Source organism: Thunnus albacares, chromosome 8 (assembly GCF_914725855.1).
Source record: "Thunnus albacares chromosome 8, fThuAlb1.1, whole genome shotgun sequence".
NCBI classification, from domain to species: Eukaryota; Metazoa; Chordata; class Actinopteri; order Scombriformes; family Scombridae; genus Thunnus; species Thunnus albacares.
In genome coordinates this window covers 31,629,430-31,649,710 of record NC_058113.1, presented here as the reverse complement: position 1 = coordinate 31,649,710, position 20,281 = coordinate 31,629,430, and the positions used below count along the sequence as shown (strand labels likewise).

At 36.1% G+C, this 20,281-nt stretch overlaps 3 protein-coding genes across 4 annotated transcripts in view; 2 read left to right on the top strand and 1 right to left on the bottom strand.

Annotated features, from left to right (window-relative positions):
- Nucleotides 1–20,281, bottom strand: part of nes (nestin) — a 94,253-nt gene that overhangs the window by 73,292 nt on the left and 680 nt on the right. The window lies entirely within an intron of this gene.
- On the top strand, nt 1,282–5,370 carry LOC122988120 (CD209 antigen-like protein C). The gene is made up of 7 exons (XM_044360280.1): nt 1,282–2,124; nt 2,376–2,465; nt 3,134–3,295; nt 3,451–3,614; nt 3,768–3,880; nt 3,957–4,137; nt 4,353–5,370. Exons 1-6 carry the CDS (start codon nt 2,109–2,111, stop codon nt 4,078–4,080), a joined length of 669 nt encoding a protein of 222 aa, XP_044216215.1. The 5' UTR covers nt 1,282–2,108; the 3' UTR covers nt 4,081–4,137; nt 4,353–5,370.
- LOC122987152 (asialoglycoprotein receptor 1-like) lies at nt 6,096–8,670 on the top strand. Its single transcript, XM_044358853.1, has 7 exons — nt 6,096–6,857; nt 7,086–7,157; nt 7,381–7,470; nt 7,705–7,878; nt 7,973–8,136; nt 8,243–8,355; nt 8,432–8,670. Exons 1-7 carry the CDS (start codon nt 6,794–6,796, stop codon nt 8,553–8,555), a joined length of 801 nt encoding a protein of 266 aa, XP_044214788.1. The 5' UTR covers nt 6,096–6,793; the 3' UTR covers nt 8,556–8,670.

The following is a 20,281-nucleotide window of genomic DNA, read 5'->3' as shown; positions in this document are numbered from 1 at the left end:
CTTAAACACACCCAAGAGTTTAAAGTTAAAGTGGGAGAAACTCCAATTATTAGAAATTGTGTTACATATTCAGGATGTGAACTATCAGGTGAATCAATGGTTTTAAAAGTTATGTTTAAGTCAACCAAAGGATTAAATTTTAGCTAGAAAAACCAGACTGTGAAATAAATCAACTCTACATATCCAGGCAGGAGCTCTGGTTCAGGGTCAGTTTGACTATACTACCACCTGTTGGTACAAAGGATTATTGCAGCTTCTGAAAAACAAACTCCTGATGACACAAAACAAACTAGTTAGGGTCATTTTAAAACTTCTACGTTGAGTCAGATCATTTTAAAAAACTAAACGGGCTAACAGTTGAGAAAATGGTTAACTTTATTAAGTTATATCTTACTTATAGAATTATTTTTAAACATTAATATAAGTGTTTAAAGACACCCATAACCATCTAAAGAGGGGCAATTCAATTTATTTTATTTAGTTTTGCTTTAAGACTTTAATGGGTAAAAATATATTCCTTTATTCTGCAGCTGTACTATAGAACAACCTTCCTTTCAGTCTAAAACTCATCACATCAGAGCACATATTCACAGTGGCCTTGAAAAGATGGTTTCTCAGTCATTTATAACCTGATATACATGATGAAGGGAGCTTAGAGCATGCAGACTGTGATACCTCACCATTGTATGTATTGTATATAATTGTTGGCATACATGTATTTGTCCTATGTTGTAATTGTCATGCTGTTTGTTATACTGTGTGTAGAGGACAACAAAGGAAATAAGCCTTTTTGTGATTTAATTCATGATCGTAACAATTTTAAATCTGTACGTTTTAGGGGATCAAATGAATTCAATCAGTCAATCATCTCTAAAAACAACATCAAACTGACTGCAGTAAACCAGCAGATGAAGACGGCAAATTAACAACCACACGACTCTACTGATGGTCAGTTGCAACCTGACAAACCTCAACAACAAACACTTAGAAAGCAAGATCACAAACCTGCCTGTGGAAAACCAGAACCTGACAACACAAAACAAGCAGCTCAACACTGGAAACCAGGAGCTGGACACACAGAGGAACAACTAAACACAGCAAATACGAAGTGAGCTCAGTGGGGCATTGATATCTACTGCCTCAAAGAAAATGACACTATGTTCAGATATCATTAACCCTGTAACATCCACCCTTTTTGTAGAATTTTCACCTATTTGGCACACCCACATGGAAAAGCTTATAACAGGAGAACTGTAAGGCCAAGATGCATGTATGCACTCAGTCTTTTCCACCAATAGCAGTGAGTTGGGTTATCCTGTTTTAATCACAACCTTTCATATTTACTGTGAGTATTAACTCAGACACTCTAAAAAGTAACATATACCACAAATAATGTTATTGATAAAGTTTTGAATTCATGAAAAAGCAAGATGAGTGTATTAAAAGGTAGAATTTCATTTTATCAGATAGGTCTTCAGTCTCAGCAGAAAGAAATGGACGAATGTGTTTATGATAAAAGTCACTTCCTGTTCATGAAATGCAAATTGCAACAGCGTGACAATATGTTGCAGACACACTGAATTACAAGCATTACAGGAGAAGATTTCATAATATTCATGAGAACTCATCATTAATCAAACAACTGTTCAAAGCAGAACTAAAAACCATAAACTTCTATGCACTTTATCATTTCTCTGTAGCCTTCATATAGAACTGCTGACTGTCTCTTTTGTTCAGGATGAACAGAAAAACACAAAAACTTACTGTTACTTCTAAGAATCCAAATGTCTCTTTTTCTGGAGGTAAGATACTTTCTGATACATAAAAACTTCATCTGATTCTAGTCTTTTATGAAGCAGTATGTTACTTTATTCTTTTTTCATAATGCATGGTGCTTTGGATACATGAAAATGCTTTGGCAGCAAATAGTTTTGAAATGTCATATTGTATTTGATTTCTCCAGTCTGCTCAACATATCGGATGTCATTCTGCAAATAAAGGCCAATTTACTGCTGATATTTAAACATTAGTGTTTGATCTGTACTGTTTCAGAGAAAATTGAGGAAGAAAGTGACTATGTTAATACAGCAGCATTTCCTGTCGACAACATGTCAGCCACCTCAGGTATGTTATTAGCACAATTTACCTGACAAAATTTCATTTTGTTAAGCATTCATTTTGTTTTTTAATTAAAATGTTGAATAAACTAGTAATTATGATGACTGGAAGTGTGAATATGAGAGCTGAAGACTGTATATGTGGTATTGTTAAATAAAGGTGTGTTCATTTTTTCAACATCAAAAGTCTATAAAAAGACAGTTTGAGTTGAAGCAAATTGTTGACATAACTCTGCTGAATCCTTATTTTTTCCTTAGATAAGAAGTCTCCTTCCTTCACTCAGTCTTTTCTACCAATAGCAGTGTGCTGGGTGATACTGTTGGTAATCATGGCCCATCGTATCTACTGTGAGTATCTTCTATGTGAATATCACATCAAATTAAATGTTTTTCTTTTTCTGTAGCTTGTTATTGTTGTTGTTAGTTCTTAGTTAAAGGATGTTGACATTTTTTAAGTCTGTCTTAAAACAATAGTCAGATACCCAAATGTACATTGTTACAGTTTTTTCTTGGTGCAATCATTCCTCCTGTTCATAATGGCCTTCAAATGGAGAAGATCCTTGTTCTGTGCAAAAGTGCTAAATGGCTGCATTTATGTAGTGCTTTTATCCATAGTGCTTTATAATTGACCTCTCATTCATCCATTCACACACACACTGACTGACTCAGTCTGCTGAATCCTCACATTAGCTTTAGCTACGGTTTGGGATCTATTTTTGCAGACAACAAGGTTTGTGGATTTTGTCCACCATCTCTTACACTGGAAGTTCATTAGGAAGGAATCTTTTATTGACCAGTATGAACAACAGGAATATTTACAGGACGCAAAACCTGTTGTAATGTTTGTATAGACACCAGTGTTATTTTATTAAAAAAATGTTAACCTATCATTTGTGTTTTTTATGAATGTAAAACATTTTTTTTAAATTGTGTTTTTGTACAAAATTGCTAAATAAATAAACTGGCCTTGCAACAAATTCTCACAGCTCAACCCCTTCCTCTGTCTGTCGCTGTAGTTACATCTGTCATCTCTGGAAACAATGCCAAGCTGACTGCAGAAAACCAAAACCTGACTGCAGAAAACCAGATCCTGAATGCAGAAAACAACAAGCTGAACACACGAAACCAGGAACTGGAGGCACAGAACAACAACTTAACAGAACAGAAACGAAGAGAGAGTGAGAACAGTGTTGCTCGAGTCCAGCAGATCATTAATGCCTACTGACCCAAAGACAATAATAACGTTCAGATCTTATAATCGAAGTTCAAAAATAATCAATAAAAATGTCACAATGCAGTAGTGTTGTTTATTTGTTGGTCTCTGTTATTTCAGACAGACAGTGTAAAGCTTGTGAGGATGGCTGGCTGCAGCACCAGTCCAGCTGCTATGAGATCAATAACGCTAAACCTCCTGATCAGAAAACCTGGGAGGAAGCTCGAGACAACTGCAGAGGAAAGTTTTCAGATTTGGCTGTAATAGTTAATGAAGATGAAAAGGTAATGAGAAAACTGTAGGAATTTTATGACAGCCTATATGAAATGAAACTGTATTTTCTGTGGGTCTGAACACACTGAGTCTGTGGGCCACAGTGTGTTTATTTAAGTTCAGTGTTTAAATATCTCACATAACTGTCTTTCTGTTGTCCTCAGAAATTCATCAATGACAACAGTTGGCGCAGTAAAGAAGTCAAAGGCTACTGGATTGGGCTGAGAGTTGAAGATGGGAGATGGAAGTGGATCGATGGAAGTAATCTGACTGAAAGGTAAAAGACACATTCCTAAATATTTTGAATCATAAAATCTATCAGGCTTGTTCTGAACATTATGTTCTTCCATCAGCTCCTGGACACAACCTCCTACCAACGGTCACTGTGCAATTTCTGTCCAAAAGGAAGGATGGAAATCAGTGAGCTGCGGTGAGAAAAACGGATGGATCTGCAAAAACAAGGCTTTATCTGTTTAAACACTGAGAGGCCACACTTGAGAAGGTTACTGGATACTCTGTAAAGATTAATAACATGTAAGATCATATCAACAGGCCTATATAAATATAAATATATATATATATATATATATATATATATATATATATATATCAATACAAAGATTTTTAATACAGAGTTTGGGATTTTTCCCAAAGCTATTCATGTATGTGCTCTGTGTCTGTCTGTGTGTGTGAGCATGCTAAAGTGAGCTAACTAATACTTTGAATGTGCTGTTCTTCTATTTTCTTAGAGATGAGATGTTGTTTCCTGTTACAGTTGAATTATTACTGCTGATTGGCCAACAGGAGAGCTGTTTTCTTCTCAACAAAATGTTCACACAGTTGTTTTCTTAAGTATTGTATTCTGATGAAAAGAATATACGTAGAGGTGACTGGTTAAGTGTTATTCTGTTTATTTAGAAGCAAATTTATATTTCAGTCTTGTATCTCCAGTGAATAAATGTGCTACCACACCTTGTTGTTATTGTCTTTTTCTTACAAATTGCTCCCTGAAAATGTCAGAAAGCTTTCATCAAGTCAGAGAGAATGGCATTATTCAGGATGCTGTAACATGTTTAATCAAGATGAGACAGAAGCAGACCTGACCTCACTGTGTCTTGTCATGTTGGCTCCATTTCAGCCTTATTAATCAGTTACATACACCGACAACATCAGCACCAACAGAGCTCCAGAGAGGGTCAAGAAGTCTTATATTAGGAAAGTATCATATTGTGTGGTTTTCCTGCCTTTCAACCAGTGCATTCTGGGATAACCTCCACTTCCACCAGGACTCTACAGACTTACAGCAAGTATGTAATGTGACACAATTGTTGGCAGTGTTGTTAACCATCAGACATCATTCATTTTGTAAAATACAAACATAAACAATCTACTGCTACACAAAACCATGAGAAAGCATCTTACCTGCATATAAAGAAACATTTAACTTTTTAAAAGTATTTCTGTATATTTCTGTTCATCAAAGCATAAAGTTCACCAGCATCCTATATGAAGGCTGTAGGGGAAAGTTAAAAGTGTACAAACTTTCATAGAGAGGTTGATGGTTTTAATTCTGCTTTGAAGTTGTGAAAGGTGTTTGGTTAGCGGCTAATGCTAAGTTCTTGTGTTAGAAAATCTCCTTTAATGGTTTTAACCCGCTGTGTCTGCAGCATATTCTCACACTATTGCAGTTTGCCTTTAATCAGCAACTTTTATCATTATCAAATACATTTGCCTATTTCTTTTCTGCAGAGACCGAAAACTCATCTGACAAACATGACATTCTACCTTTAAATACACACAACTTCCTATTTCATTAAGTCGAAACTTGAGTAATACGATTGTGGTTAAATGTTGTTTTGTGACCTGAGATGGTGAAAATAAATATCTGCATTCAGACAGACTGAACAACATTAATGGACAGACAGATAGATGGATGCATGAGCTCTCAAACATTCATATTTCAACATTCCTGATTATCATATATGCCTCATTAAAAATTGTATGATTTATGAACAAACCAACACATAAGTTCATTGTTTATTAGTCATACTGGGAGCAAAACTCTATCCACTCATCCATCCTTCCATTCATTCATCACCCATCCCCTACACTCTACCTGCTCACTGTATGTAAGTTTAGAGTCCTGGTGGAAGTGGAGGTTATCCCAGCATGCACTGGGTGAAAGGTAGGAAAAGAGTCTGTGTTAGCCCTGTTTTAGACTGGATATTTCTCCACAGATTAGCACACACACACACACACCTGACATGCATGTGTTTGCACTGCGGGAGGAGACTGATGACCCAGAGGAAGGTCATGTGACCACGAGGGAACATGTAAACTCCACACAGAAAGGCTAAAAACCAGGACCTTCATCATGTGAAGTGGCAGTGTAATCACTGAGCCTCTTTGCTGCCCAGGAACAAAATTCAGCACAATAAGTAACAACACCATTAAAGAGTAAAGCCCCATCTGACAAACATGGAGTTCCTCTTTATAAAACACTCTAATAAGCAAGACTTCCTATTACAATCTAAATGTTTCTTTATCTGCACACAAGATACTTAATAATTACACTTTGGCACCAAATGCTTTCAAAATGTTGACATTTTTTAAACTTCATCTTTTGCATTCGATTTCTCCACTTTGCTCAACTTATTTCTGCAAATAAAGGCTAATTTACTGCAGATATGGAAACCTTTGTGTTTGATCTGTTCTGTTTCAGAGGAACATGAGAAAGAAAGTGACAATGTTAATGCAGCTGCATGCACTGAGCAAAATTTCAGCCACCTCATCTTTGGTCACAAAATAACATATACCACAAATAATGTTATTGATCAATTTTTGAATTCATGAAAAAGCAAGATGAGTGTACTAAAAGGTAGAATTTAATTTGATCAGATAGGTCTTCAGTCTCAGCAGAAAGAAATGGACAAACATTTTTGATTATGATCAAAGTTATTTTCTGTTCATGAAAGGTGAACTGCACTGACATGACAATATGTTGCAAACACACCCTGTTAAAACCAGTAAAGGAGGAGATTTCATAACACAAGAACTCAAGAAGCATTGGCCGCTGACCAAACAACTGTCGCGGTTACAAAGCAGAACTAAACCATAAACTTCTTTGAACTTTACCATTTCCCTATAACCTTCATATAGAACTGCTGACTAACTGCCTCTTTTGTTCAGGATGAACAGAAAAACACAGAAGCTTACCTTTACTTCTAAGAATCCAAATGTCTCTTTTTCTGGAGGTAAGATACTTTCTGATACATAATACAAGTTCTCATCTTTTTGTGAAGCAGTATTTTATTCTTTTTATAATGCATGATGCTTTTGATACATGACAACACATTGGCAGCAAATGCTTCCGAAATGTCAAAATTGATTTCAGACTTCATCTTTTGCATTTGATTTCTCCAGTTTGCTTAATATAGTGGAGGTCCAGATGTTTAAACAGTGTTTGATCTGTGCCGTTTCAGAGGAACTCGAGAAAGAAGGTGACTACGTTAATGCCGCATTATGCACCGAGAACAAGATGTCAGCCACCTCAGGTATGTTATGAACACAATTTACCTCACAAAATTTTAGAATTAAAATGTTGAATATACTAGTAATTATGATGACGGAAAGTGTGAATATGAGAGCTGAAGACTGTATATGTGGTGTTATTAAATAAGGGTGTGTTCATTTTTCAATATCAAAAGTCTATAAAAAGCCAATTTGAGCTAAAGCAAATTGTTAACATAATTCTGCTGAATCCATATTTTTTCTCAGATAAGAAGTCTCCCTCCTTCACTCAGTCTTTTCTACCAATAGCAGTGATTTGGGTGATTCTGTTAGTAATCATGGCCCTTCGTATCCACTGTGAGTATTTACTCATCAGTCACTCTGTGCCTTCTGTAAGCAATATTTGTATTTGTCTCTATTAATACTCAGCTGCAATGATTCCTGTCCCAGGTTTGTTCTATGAAAAGTAATGAAGGGTGACTGAAAATATGATTTATGTGACTATTACCTTAAGTCAAACTTTTATCTTGTTAACTTGTAACACAATGACTAAACTGCTCACAGCCCCACACCCTTACTGTTTGACTGTAGTTACCTCCGTCCTGACTGCTGGACACGAAAACCTGATGAAACAAACTAAGCAGCTGGAGACACAAAGGAACAACTTAACAGAACAAATACAAAACATGGAGACAAAGTGGAGTGAGAAAAGCGTTGCTCAAGCCCAGTGGAGCATTGATGCCTACTGCCCCAAAGAAAATAACAGTACGTTCAGATCTCATAAATGAAGTCCATAAATAATGAATAATAATGCCACAATGTAGTAATGCTGTTTATTTGTTGGTCTCTGTTATTTCAGACAGACAGTGTAAAGCTTGTGAGAGGGGCTGGCTGGATTACCAGTCCAGCTGCTATTTAATCAATAACCCTCCTCCTCCTGAGCAGAGAACCTGGGAGGAAGCTCAGGACAACTGCAGAGGAAGGAATTCAGATTTGGCTGTAATAGTTAATGAAGATGAAAAGGTAATGAGAAAACTGTGGGAATTTTATAACAGCCTATATAAAATGAAACTGTATTTACTGTAGGTCTGAACACACTGAGTCATAACTGTCTTTCTGTTGTCCTCAGAGATTCATCAATGATTACAGTTTTGGCAATTCAGGAGTCAATGGCTACTGGATTGGCCTGAGAGTTGAAGATGGGAGATGGAAGTGGATCAATGGAAGTGATCTGACTGAAAGGTAAAAGACACAATCCCAAATATTTTGAATCATAAAATCTATCAGGCTTGATCTAAACATTATGTTCTTCCATCAGTTCCTCAATAGATACTCCTACCAACGGTCACTGTGCATGTTTTGTCCATAATGAAGAGTGGAAATCAGTGAACTGTGGTGACAAAAAACAATGGATCTGCAAAAAGAAGGCTTTAACTGTTTAAACACTGAGAAGCCACACTTGAGAAGGTTACTGGGTACTCTGTAAAGATTAATAACATGTAAGATCAATTGGCTTATAACTATCAGTACAAAGATTTTTACTTCAACATTTCCAGTTTGTTTCACTCCATATACATATATATATATATATATTATTATTATTATTATATAGTATATACGGGGAGCTGTTTTGTTCTCAACAAAATGTTCACAGAGTTGTTTTCTTAACAGGAAACTTTGGGATTTTTAAACCTGGACCCTGTTTTCCCGTCATGTCTAAGTGACTAATGGGGACAACAATTTTTGCAATTGGTCCAGTATTGAGCAATACTGAGTAGTTGAGTGTTCTTGAAATCAGCAAAATATTCAGCCATGACACAGTTGGAGAGAGGAGTGATGGGAAGAGTTTGTTGTGTTGGAGTACAGGAAGCATAGATTTTCAAAATCATTGCTGAATATTTAGCTGGTTTCGACAATTAAACTGTCGCGGGATATCAGAACAAGACTTCTCCTTGAGTGAGACTTGGTTAGGGTCCATGCAAAATACCCAAGTTTCCTTTTACGTATTGTTTTCTGATGAAAAGAATATTTATATGTAGAGGTGACTGGTTAAGTTTCATCTGTTTATCTAGAAGCAAATTCATATTTCAGTCTTGTATCTCCATTTATTTGTGTGTGTGTGTGTGTATGCGCTAAAGGGAGTTTGAAACTGAATATGCTGTTCTTCTACTTTGTTAGAGATGAGATGTTGTTTCCTGTTTTATTGTCATGTAACATTTGAATTATTACTGCTGATTGGCCAACAGGGGAGCTGTTTTCTTCTCAACAAAATGTTCACAGTTTTTTTCTTAAGTAATGTATTCTGATGAAAAGAATATATGTAGAGGCGACTTGTTAAGTGTTATTCTGTTTATCTAGAAGCAAATTTATATTTCAGTCTTGTATCTCCAGTGAATAAATATGCTGCCACACTTTGTTGTTATTGTCTTTTTCTTACAAATTGCTCCCTGAAAAAGTTGAGCAGTCTCTCAATACAGCTCTTCAGAATGTAAACATCTGGTTATCTGTTAACAGGTTATCCCTCTATCTTGGAAAGATTGAAGTAATTTAGATCTCAAATATCACTCAAACAGACCCAGAGTTTAAAGTTAAAGTGGGAGAAACTCCAATTACCGGTAGAAATTGTGTTACATATTCAGGATGTGAACTATCAGGTGAATCAATGGTTTTAAAAGTTATTTTTTAGTCAACCAAAGGATTAAATTTTAGTTAGAAAAGCCAAACTGTGAAATAAATCAACTCTACATATCCAGGCAGGAACTCTGGTTCAGGGTCAGTTTGACTATACTTCCACCTGTTGGTACAAAGGATTATTGCAGCTTCTGAAAAACAAACTCCTACAGACACAAAACAAACTAGTTAGGGTCATTTTAAAACTTCTACGTTGAGTCAGATCACTTTAAAAAACTAAACTGGCTAACAGTTGAGAAAATGGTTAACTTTATCAGGTTCTTTGTTACTTATAAAATTAGTTTTAAACACTAGTATAAGTGTTTAAAAATACCCATAACCATCTAAAAAGGGGCAATTCAATTAATTTTATCTAGTTTTGCTTGAAGACTTTAATGGGTAAAAATATATTCCTTTATTCTGCAGCTGTACCATAGAACAACCTTCCTTTCAGTCTAAAACTCATCACATCAGAGCACATATTCACAGTGGCCTTGAAAAGATGGTTTCTCAGTCATTTATAACCTGACATACATGATAAAGGGAGCTTAGAGCATGCAGACCATGATACCTCACCATTGTATGTATTGTAAATAATTGTTGGCATACATGTATTTGTCCTATGTTGTCATTGACATGCTGTTTGTTATACTGTGTGTAGAGGACAACAAAGGAAATAAGCTTTTTTGTGATTTAATTCATGATTGTAACAATTTTAAATTTGCATGTTTTAGGGGATCAAATGAATTCACTCAGTCAATCATCTCTAAAAACAACATCAAACTGACTGCAGTAAACCAGCAGATGAAGACGGCAAATCAACAACCACACGATTCTACTGATGGTCAGTTGCAACCTGACAAACCTCAACAACAAACACTTAGAAAGCAAGATCACAAACCTGCCTGTGGAAAACCAGAACCTGACAACACAAAACAAGCAGCTCAACACTGGAAACCAGGAGCTGGACACACAGAGGAACAACTAAACACAGCAAATATGAAGTGAGCTCAGTGGAGCATTGATACCTACTGCCTCAAAGAAAATGACACTATGTTCAGATATCATTAACCCTTTAACATCTACCCTTTTTATAGAATTTTCACCTATTTGGCACACCCACATGGAAAACCTTATAACAGGAGAACTGTAAGGCCAAGATGCATGTATTAGGCTTCAAGTGACATCGTCTGGTTTCTGGAAATGTGCTTGTTTAGCATCTGGCTAAAACACAAACAAAACTACATCAGTTCAAATGAGACTCAAAAAAGTGTTTTTGGTCCTCGTTTATAATGAGTCATATTTGAATAACAATAATTAGGGCACGCTTTATGCCAGAACCATGCAAATGCAGCTGCATACTGGTTGTTTGTGTAAGTATTTGTATTCTCATGTAAAGGATATTTATATGTAGATGTGACTGGTTATGTGTATGTTATGTGTTGTATGTCTATGCAGAAGAAAATCCATGTTTAAGTGTATTCTGTATCACCAGTGAGTAAATGCGCTGCAATGCTTTGACAGTAGCTAAAACTGGCTGTGCTTGTAGTTGGTTAATCTTGAAGATGAGTCTGAAATGAGAGGCGAGAAGAGCAGAGCTTACAGGAAATCAGAGGCAGGGAAGGAGGAAGTGGACAAACACCCACACACATACTGCAACCACTAATATTATTAATGCAATAGGGGTCATTATAAAAGCTTAACTAGGAATGTAGATATATACATACACAGAGAGAGAAATATCAAAAAGACAAAACGTAAAAAGAGTACAGCTGTAGCCTGTAGTGTTTTTACAAGTATCTGAATGTCAGGTTCAAATTCAAGTTTATCATCACAGCACAAACCAAAACTCCCGCCCCCTGTTTAATTCATTACTTTATTCATTTTCAGTTAACACTGAGCTCTCTGGATGTGTGTGGTGCACTCACTTTATGGCTGATGTTATTGGGATTTCTGTATATTGGGTCTTGTGAAAATCACATCTGTATCATATTTACAGCAGCTCCTTTATTTGATTCAAACACTGCATGTGTCTGTGGCAGAATGCATCATATCTGCACCTGAAGAACGGACAGTCTGATCTATTGTCACTTCTTGTGTGTTTCTTGTTGAAGATTATAATTTGATCCATTCTTGCATTTCTCACGATGGAATAATCTTGTTACCAGTACATCTCCTCTGAGATCAGTTGTGTGGTTTATTAACACTCATGTCAACAGGACAACAGTCTGGTACAACAAATGTCTTATTATTTGAGCAGCACAGCAGCTCTCAGATATTCATAGTCTTGTAATCTGCATGTGGCTTAATCATACAACTCTGTCACACCTTAAAGCAGAACTAAAACATACACATTCACTCTGTGAATGGTACACTGCATAGCCCTCATATATGACTGCTTGTCAACTTCATGCTTTGTTCAGAATGAACAGAAAAACAGACACTTACTGTAACATCTCAAAGTCCAAATGTTTCTTTGTCTGAACACAAGATACTTTCTAATACATTAAAACATAACAAGGTTACCACCTTTTAGTGCAGCAATATATTACTTTATTATTTTTCAGAATAGATGATGGTTTTGCTGCCTGACAACACAACAAAAATATCAAACTTTGTTTCAAACTTCAGCTTTTGCATTAAATTTCTCCAGTCTGCTCAATATAGTGGAGGTCCAGATGTTTAAACAGTGTTTGATCTCTGCTGTGACTACGTTAATGCTGCATTATGCATTAAGAACATGTCAGCCACCTCAGGTATGTTATGAGCACAATTTACCTCATAAAATTTTAGAATTGAAATGTTGAATAAACATGTAATAATGATGATGGAAAGTATGAATGCTTGAAAGCTGTATATGTGGTATTTCAAAAAGAAGGGTGTGTTGATTTTGTTGATAAAAAAGCACATCTGACTGTGTTAAAACAGATTGTTGAATCCGTATTTCTTGTTGAAGCACTTTGTTGATATAATTCACCTAAATTCTTATTTTTCCTCTAAGATGTCTCTCTCCTTCACTCATTTTTTTCCACCAATAGCAGTGAGTTGGGTTATCCTGTTTTAATCACAACCTTTCATATTTACTGTGAGTATTAACTCAGACACTCTATCATCTGTAAGCATCTCTATTATGTGATTCTTGTTCCAGACTTGTGTAAAAATCACACTGAAACCTTTCAGTCTAATTTATTTCTTGTCTTGTTAATTTATGACTAAACTACTCAGAAATTAGTGTGAAGCCACTCTTTTATCATTATGTCTTATGAATATGTGATAATTGTTGAGTGTGGAAATTGAAAATTGTTGCTGCCCAGTTTGTCAGACTGCAGTCATTTATTTACATTATCTTAGGTCACAGAATAACATACATCCCAAATAATGTTATTGATAAAGTTTTGAATTCATGAAAAAGCAAGATGAGTGTATTAAAAGGTAGAATTTCATTTTATCAGATAGGTCTTTACTCTCAGCAGAAAGAAATAGGGAAATGTGTTTATGATAAAAATGACTTCCTGTTCATGAATGGAAAACTACACAGTAGCGTGACAATATGTTGTGAACACATCCTGTTAAGACCATTAAAGGAGAAGATTTTTAAAACACAAGAACTCAAGAAGCTTTAGCCGCCAACCAAACAATTGTCACAGCTTTAAAGCAGAACTGAAACATTATCATTTCCCAGTAGCCTTCATATAGAACTGTTGACTGACTGTCTCTTTTGTTCAGGATGAACAGAAAAACACAAAAACTTACTGTTACTTCTAAGAATCCAAATGTCTCTTTTTCTGGAGGTAAGATACTTTCTGATACATAAAAACCATATCAGATTCTAGTCTTTTTATGACACAGTATGTTACTTTATTCTTTTTTCATAATGCATGGTGCTTTTGATACATGAGAATGCATTGGCAGCAAAAAGTTTGAAATGCGTGCATATTGGATGTGATTCTGCAAATAAAGACCAATTTACTACTGATATTTAAACATTAGTGTTTGATCTGTACTGTTTCAGAGAAAACTGAAGAAGAAAGTGGCTATGTTAATGTAGCAGCATTTACTGTGGACAAAATGTCAGCCACCTCAGGTATGTTATTAGCACAATTTACTTGACAAAATTTCATTTTGTTAAGCATTCAATGTATTAAAATGTTGAATATACTAGTAATTATGATGACTGAAATTGAGATGAAATGAAAATGAGAGCTGAAGACTGTATATGTGGTGTTCATTCATTTTTTTCATTTTTCATTTTTTCGGTATCAAAAGTCTATTAAAAGACAGTTTGAGTTGAAGCAAATTGTTGACATAACTCTGCTGAATCCTTATTTTTTCCTTAGATAAGAAGTCTCCTTCCTTCACTCAGTCTTTTCTACCAATAGCAGTGTGCTGGGTGATACTGTTGGTAATCATGGCACTTCGTATCTACTGTGAGTATCTTCTATGTGAATATCACATCAAATCAAACATTTTTCTTTTTCTGTAGCTTGTTATTGTTGTTGTTAGTTCTTATTTAAAGGACAGGTTGACATTTTTTAAGTCTGTCTTAAAACAATAGTCAGATGACCAAATGTACATTGTTAAGTTTTTTCTTGGTACCATCATTCCTCCTGTTCATAATGGCCTTCAAATGGAGAAGATCCTCATTCTGTGCAAAAATGGTAAATGGCTGCATTTATGTAGTGCTTTTATCCATAGTGCTTTATAATTGACCTCTCATTATCCATTCACAAACACACTGACTGACTCAGTCTGCTGAATCCTCACATTAGCTTCAGCTAAGGTTTGGCATTTATATCTGCAGACAACAAGGTTTGTGGATTTTGTCCACCATCTCTTACACTGGAAGTTCATTGGGAAGGGATCTTTTATTGACCAGTATGAACAACAGGAATATTTACAGGACGCAAAATGTGTTGTAATGTTTGTATAGACACCAGTGTTGTTTTAAGACAAGACTTAAAAAACATGTTAACCTATCATTTGTGTTTTTTATGAATGTAAAACATTTTTTAAAATTGTTTTTGTACAAAATTCCTAAATAAATAAACTTGCCTTGCAACAAATTCTCACAGCTCAATCCCTTCCTCTGTCTGTTGCTGTAGTTACATATGTCATCTCTGAAAACAATGCTAAGCTGACTGCAGAAAACCGGAACCTGACTGCAGAAAACAACAAGCTGAACACACGAAGCCAGGAACTGGAGGCACAGAAGAACAACTTAGAGCAAATAAGAAAGTGGAGTGAGAAAAGTACGTATGTACCAGCAAGTTCAGATGTTATAACTCAGGTCCAAAAATAACCAAAAATAATGTCACAATGCAGTTATGTTGTTTATTTGTGGGCGTCTGTTATTTCAGATAGACAGTGTAAAGCTTGTGAGGATGGCTGGCTGCACTACCAGTCCGACTGCTATTTAATCTATAACGCTAAACCTCCTGGTCAGAGAACCTGGGAGGAAGCTCAAGACAACTGCAGAGGAAGGAATTCAGATTTGGCTGTAATAGTTAATGAAGATGAAAAGGTAATGACAAAACTGTGGGAATTTTATGACAGTCTTTATGAAATGAAACTGTATTTTCCGTAGGTCTGAACACACTGAGTCTGTGGGCCACAGTGTGTTTATTTAAGTTCAGTGTTTAAATATCTCTCATAACTGTCTTTCTGTTGTCCTCAGAAATTCATCAATGAAAAGAGTTGGCACAGCTCAGGAATCAATGGCTACTGGATTGGGCTGAGAGTTGAAGATGGGAGATGGAAGTGGATCAATGGAAGTGATCTGACTGAAAGGTAAAAGACACATTCCTAAATATTTTGAACCATAAAATCCATCAGCCTTGATCTAAACATTATGTTCTTCCATCAGCTCCTGGACACAACCTCCTACCAACCATCACTGTGGAATTTCTGTCCAAAATAAAGGGTGGAAATCAGTGAGCTGTGGTAACAAAAACGCATGGATCTGCAAAAAGAAAGATTTATCTGTTTACACATTGAGAAGCCACACTTGAGAAGGTTACTGGATACTCTGTAAAGATCAACAACATGTAAGATGAAAGCAAATGGCTTATAAATACAAATACAAAAGGAGAGACTTAATATAGAGTTTGGGATTTTTTCCCAGAGCTATTCATGTATGTGCTCTGTGTGTGTGTGTGTGTGTGTGTGTGTGTGTGTGTGTGTGTGTGTGTGTGTGTGTGTGTGTGTGTGTGTGCGTGCCAGTGCGCTAAAGTGAGCACTAAACAGATATCTAAGACTTTGAATGTGCTGTCCTTCCACTTTGTTAGAGATGAGATGTTTCCTGTTTCTGATGGTCATGTAACAGTTGAATTAATTCTGCTGATTGGCCAACAGGGGGAGCTGTTTTCTTCTCAACAAAATGTTAACACAGTTGTTTTCTTAAGTAATGTATTCTGATAAAAAGAATATATGTAGAGGTGTCTGGTTAAGTGTTATTCTATTTATTTAGAAGCAAATTTATATTTCAGTCTTGTATCTCCAGTGAATAAATATGCTGCCACACCTTTTTGTTATTGTCTTTTTCTTACAAATTGCTCCCTGAAAATGTCAGAAAGCTTTCATCAAGTCAGAGAGAATGGCATTATTCAGGATGCTGTAACATGTTTAATCAAGATGAGACAGAGGCAGAACTGACCTCAGTATAGTTGCTCCATTTGGGCCTCTTTAATGAGTTACACTCACTGTCAATATCAGCACCAACAGGGCGAGGGACAAGAGTCTTGTATTAAGGAAATATATTATGTGATTTAAAAAGAGGGATTTCATGTGTGTCTGTTTGGCTTCAGCTGTGTGAGTTAGAGAGACGAGGTGGGTATCATCAAGAGTTTCTGCCTTTAATAACACAAAGATGAAATTTTCTACTAAAAAGACAGTAACATAAGAATCTTACCACTTGATTTGATTAACTCAGACTGCTGAATCCTCATATTAGCTTCAGCTACGGCATGAAATGAATTTTTGCCCAAAACAAGGTTTGTGGATTTTGTCACCCATCTCTTACATTAGAAGTTCATTAGAAAGGGAACCTTTAATTGCCAGTGAGAACAGGAGGAACAGGAGAAATCAAATCAGTTTTTAGGGGTCTTAGGTGTCCTGGATAAATTTGTTCCAATTTAAACATCAGAACATCAGTTTTCAGAAGTTTAAGATATTGAGGAATTATGTAAGAATACTGCTCTCTAAAGCTAAGAAAGATGTTCTCAAAGACAAAATGACCGGATGTAGGACGATCCACGAAAATTGTGGAAATCCCTCAAAGAGCTATGTGGTGTAGTCATGAAGTTAAAGGTTGCCTATCACTATTTTAAATTCTTATTTTACATCTGGTTAATAACTCCCTCAGCACTCAGGGAGATACAGTGAAAGCAGACACAAGTTGTGAGTGTTAGTGGGATATTATCTGATGTTAGAACAGTTAAATGTAGAGTTCTACAAGGCAGTGTTTCAGGTCCACTTCTTTTTGTTGTATGTTAATGATATAAAGTCAGCCGGTGAAAGGGATGTGTTTTACATGCTGATGATTCTGCTCTACTAGTGGTTCAAAGATAAAGCGGTAGTTGAGCAGGCTGTCAGTACAGCTCTTCAGAATGTGAGCATCTGCTTATCTGATAACATGTTATCCCTCTATCTTGGAAAGATTGTTATTCTGCTCATATCTAAAATATCACTTAAACAGACACACGTTTAAAGTTTAAGTGGAAGAAACTCCAATTACCAGTAAAATCAGTGTTACAACTATGGGATGTGAACTATCAGGTGAATCAATGGTTTTAAAAATTATTTTTATGGTCAACCAAAGGATTAAATTTTAGCTAGAAAAGCCAGACTGTGAACTAGATCAACTCTACATATCTCGGCAGGAACTCTAGTTCAGGGTCACTTTGATTATGTTGCCACCTGTTGGTATGAAGGCTTATCGCAGCTTCTGAAAAACCAGCTCCAGAAGACACAAAACATAACACAAAACATTTTGACATAAAAAGGGTTAATTGACCATCCAAAATTATATAAAGATATCCATAACAGCATTTCTCCGAGTCAAAATGATATTCTTATTAGTCAGAATGGCAGTTAGAGATATCTGCAATGACATTCTTATTAGTAGAAATTTTATTTCAAGATACCTAAAGCTTTATTTCTCCTTCAACAACTACCTCAGCCAATCAACGTTTGTGATGTCATCAGAGAGCGCCTTGCTGCCAGTGCCTGTAAAATTTAAAAAAAAAATTAGAGGGTAAAACAGCTGTGTTTTCAAATTTACTTATTAGTTTACACTCATCTGCTACTACAACTTTATTATTATGATATTAAAATGTATATTTGCTTTTTAAATTAGCATTTTTCCACCATGGATGTAAGGTAACATTAGCTTGCATAGGTGAGCTAACGGACAGGTTGCTACCAACCAAAACTTATGAGCACTGCTATCTTTCTGGCTCAAACTTAAACGATCTGAAAGTAATATTTAGATGTTGATACTTTTATAGCGTGCCTAGCTAAAAAAGCTCAAATTTAGCTAGCTAGCAAACATGAGCAAGCTAGCAAGCCACAAAGCCAACACTCACCAGACTTTTAATGTGCACTGTAAATATTGATAATATTGAACTCAAAAAGACATTTGATTTATTTTCATATTTAAAGAGCACTAGCAAAATATCTAGCTTTAGCTAACAAAGCATTCACTTCCTTTTGTTATTGATGTTGGTGGGGCTTAGGGTAGTGATACATTCAGCAATTTTATGGGCAGTGCTGCAGGCAAAAAGCAGCAAGGGTGAAAAATCTATCCAATATGCTGAGGCAACTCCGAAGGTACTGTTAAACATCAGAAGTTGCCCATTGCTTTGTCTATCGCTGTCCTTGGGTAAAATACACTCCAGCTGGTAGTATACCAGCTCAAGTATACTATCAGAAAAACAATGGCATCAATCATTAGGTCAGTACTTACCTATATTTATGTTCTCCTCACAAGACTTTACATCCCCTTAACTTGAATGTGAGTGATGACTGTCCTGTCAGAGCAAAAGCTGCAGAACCTTGTAGGATGTTGTGTGGATGTTTTAGGACACAAATGTCTGACTTTGGCACCACACCCCCTACAGTCAACGCTGGTTTCTTTTAAACATAATTACCATTTTTTCCAGACTTAACCGAGTCTTTTTATTTTTTTTATTCATGACTACGATCTTTCCCTGCTGTAACCTTAACCAAGTTGTTGGGTCATTTTGGAAGGCAACGACATATAACCTTGTCTATGTATGAGGGCCTATAAATCATTTTTGGTTACACATGAGAGAACATTGTTTCTTTCATGCTAGATTAAGAAACATCTGCGTTAGGCTACACGTTAGAGATGTGGTGACACAATCCCGGTATTAAGCCACCAAAAAGAAAACATGAAGACAAAGAGAAAAAAGAAGAGAAAGTTCACGGAAGTTGGCGTTTTTGCGAGAGGTGGCATCTGTACGATGCAGGAGCCCCGAGATCCCAGCTAAAATATGAAGCTCAAAACCAAAGTATGTCCTGAGGTGTCAGCAAGTCGGGACACATAATTTTAAGGGTCGCAGAGAGCAGGGTTTAGAGAACAGGGGTGACACAGACAAGTCTGATGATGAGGTGTAGGAACATAGTATATGAGTTAGGTAAAGACAAAGTTTGTACTCAGTATGTACTGTGCGCTCCTGCATTCATATTTCTGTAATAGCATGTGGCACTGGAAAAGTATGAGTTAAAGTGCAACAAAGTAATGCATTGATAATGTTGATTTTTTTAATTGAAAAAGTTTAAAATCCAATGTTATCTATATTAAAGTCATTTCTAGTCAACTATCCTAAAGTTTGAACAACTTAATTTTGGTTACAGAGTTTAAACTGTTGATGTTATTTCTTTTGCAGTCCAATAAAGCTGCAACATATACTTACAGACCACTGTTCAGAGAATAAAATCCAAGGTGATCGTGCTGTGAAGTTAACGATATTTTAGCACTAATAAATGGATTTCAGGAAATTTGATTATCGTGATAATGACGTTACTGTTTACAGTGATATTTTTACCTACAATAATCGCAGCGGGAAAATTTTGATTCAGGCACATCCCTAATTGTCAGTGCCACTGTTACTTACCTCAAGTAGATGAAGTCCAGTCAGGTCGGCATCTGGCTGTTGTATAAGATTATTATTCATCATGTAGAAATTTAGCAAATCTTCTGTTGTCGACGGGAAGACAGCGGGACCTGTTCTCACACACGTGAGTGCGCACCATCTTAATTAACAGCTAGCTAAATGGCTACCATAGCTAGCTGTCAGTTGAGCATTGAAGCAACTAACAAGCACTAGCAGGACGTTGCAATAGCCAAGTCAAGACAAAACAATTAGCTCAAACGAACTCAGACCAAAGTGAAGACTTAACTGAAGTTTCATGGCGGTTTGTCTTGAAACTGTCACGCATACGCAATTTCTATAAAATGCAGCTTCGTTCCTTTGAT

Excerpts from the sequence above, each read along its gene's own strand:
- LOC122987152 (XM_044358853.1), top strand. The coding sequence starts at position 6,794 with ATGAACAGAAAAACACAGAAGCTTACCTTTACTTCTAAGAATCCAAAT. Across the intron at positions 6,858-7,085 it reads AAATGTCTCTTTTTCTGGAG|AGGAACTCGAGAAAGAAGGT; the intron begins GTAAGATACTTT and ends GTGCCGTTTCAG. Across the intron at positions 7,158-7,380 it reads CAAGATGTCAGCCACCTCAG|ATAAGAAGTCTCCCTCCTTC; the intron begins GTATGTTATGAA and ends ATTTTTTCTCAG.
- LOC122988120 (XM_044360280.1), top strand. Across the intron at positions 2,466-3,133 it reads CATGGCCCATCGTATCTACT|TTACATCTGTCATCTCTGGA; the intron begins GTGAGTATCTTC and ends CTGTCGCTGTAG. Across the intron at positions 3,881-3,956 it reads GGAAGTAATCTGACTGAAAG|CTCCTGGACACAACCTCCTA; the intron begins GTAAAAGACACA and ends TTCTTCCATCAG.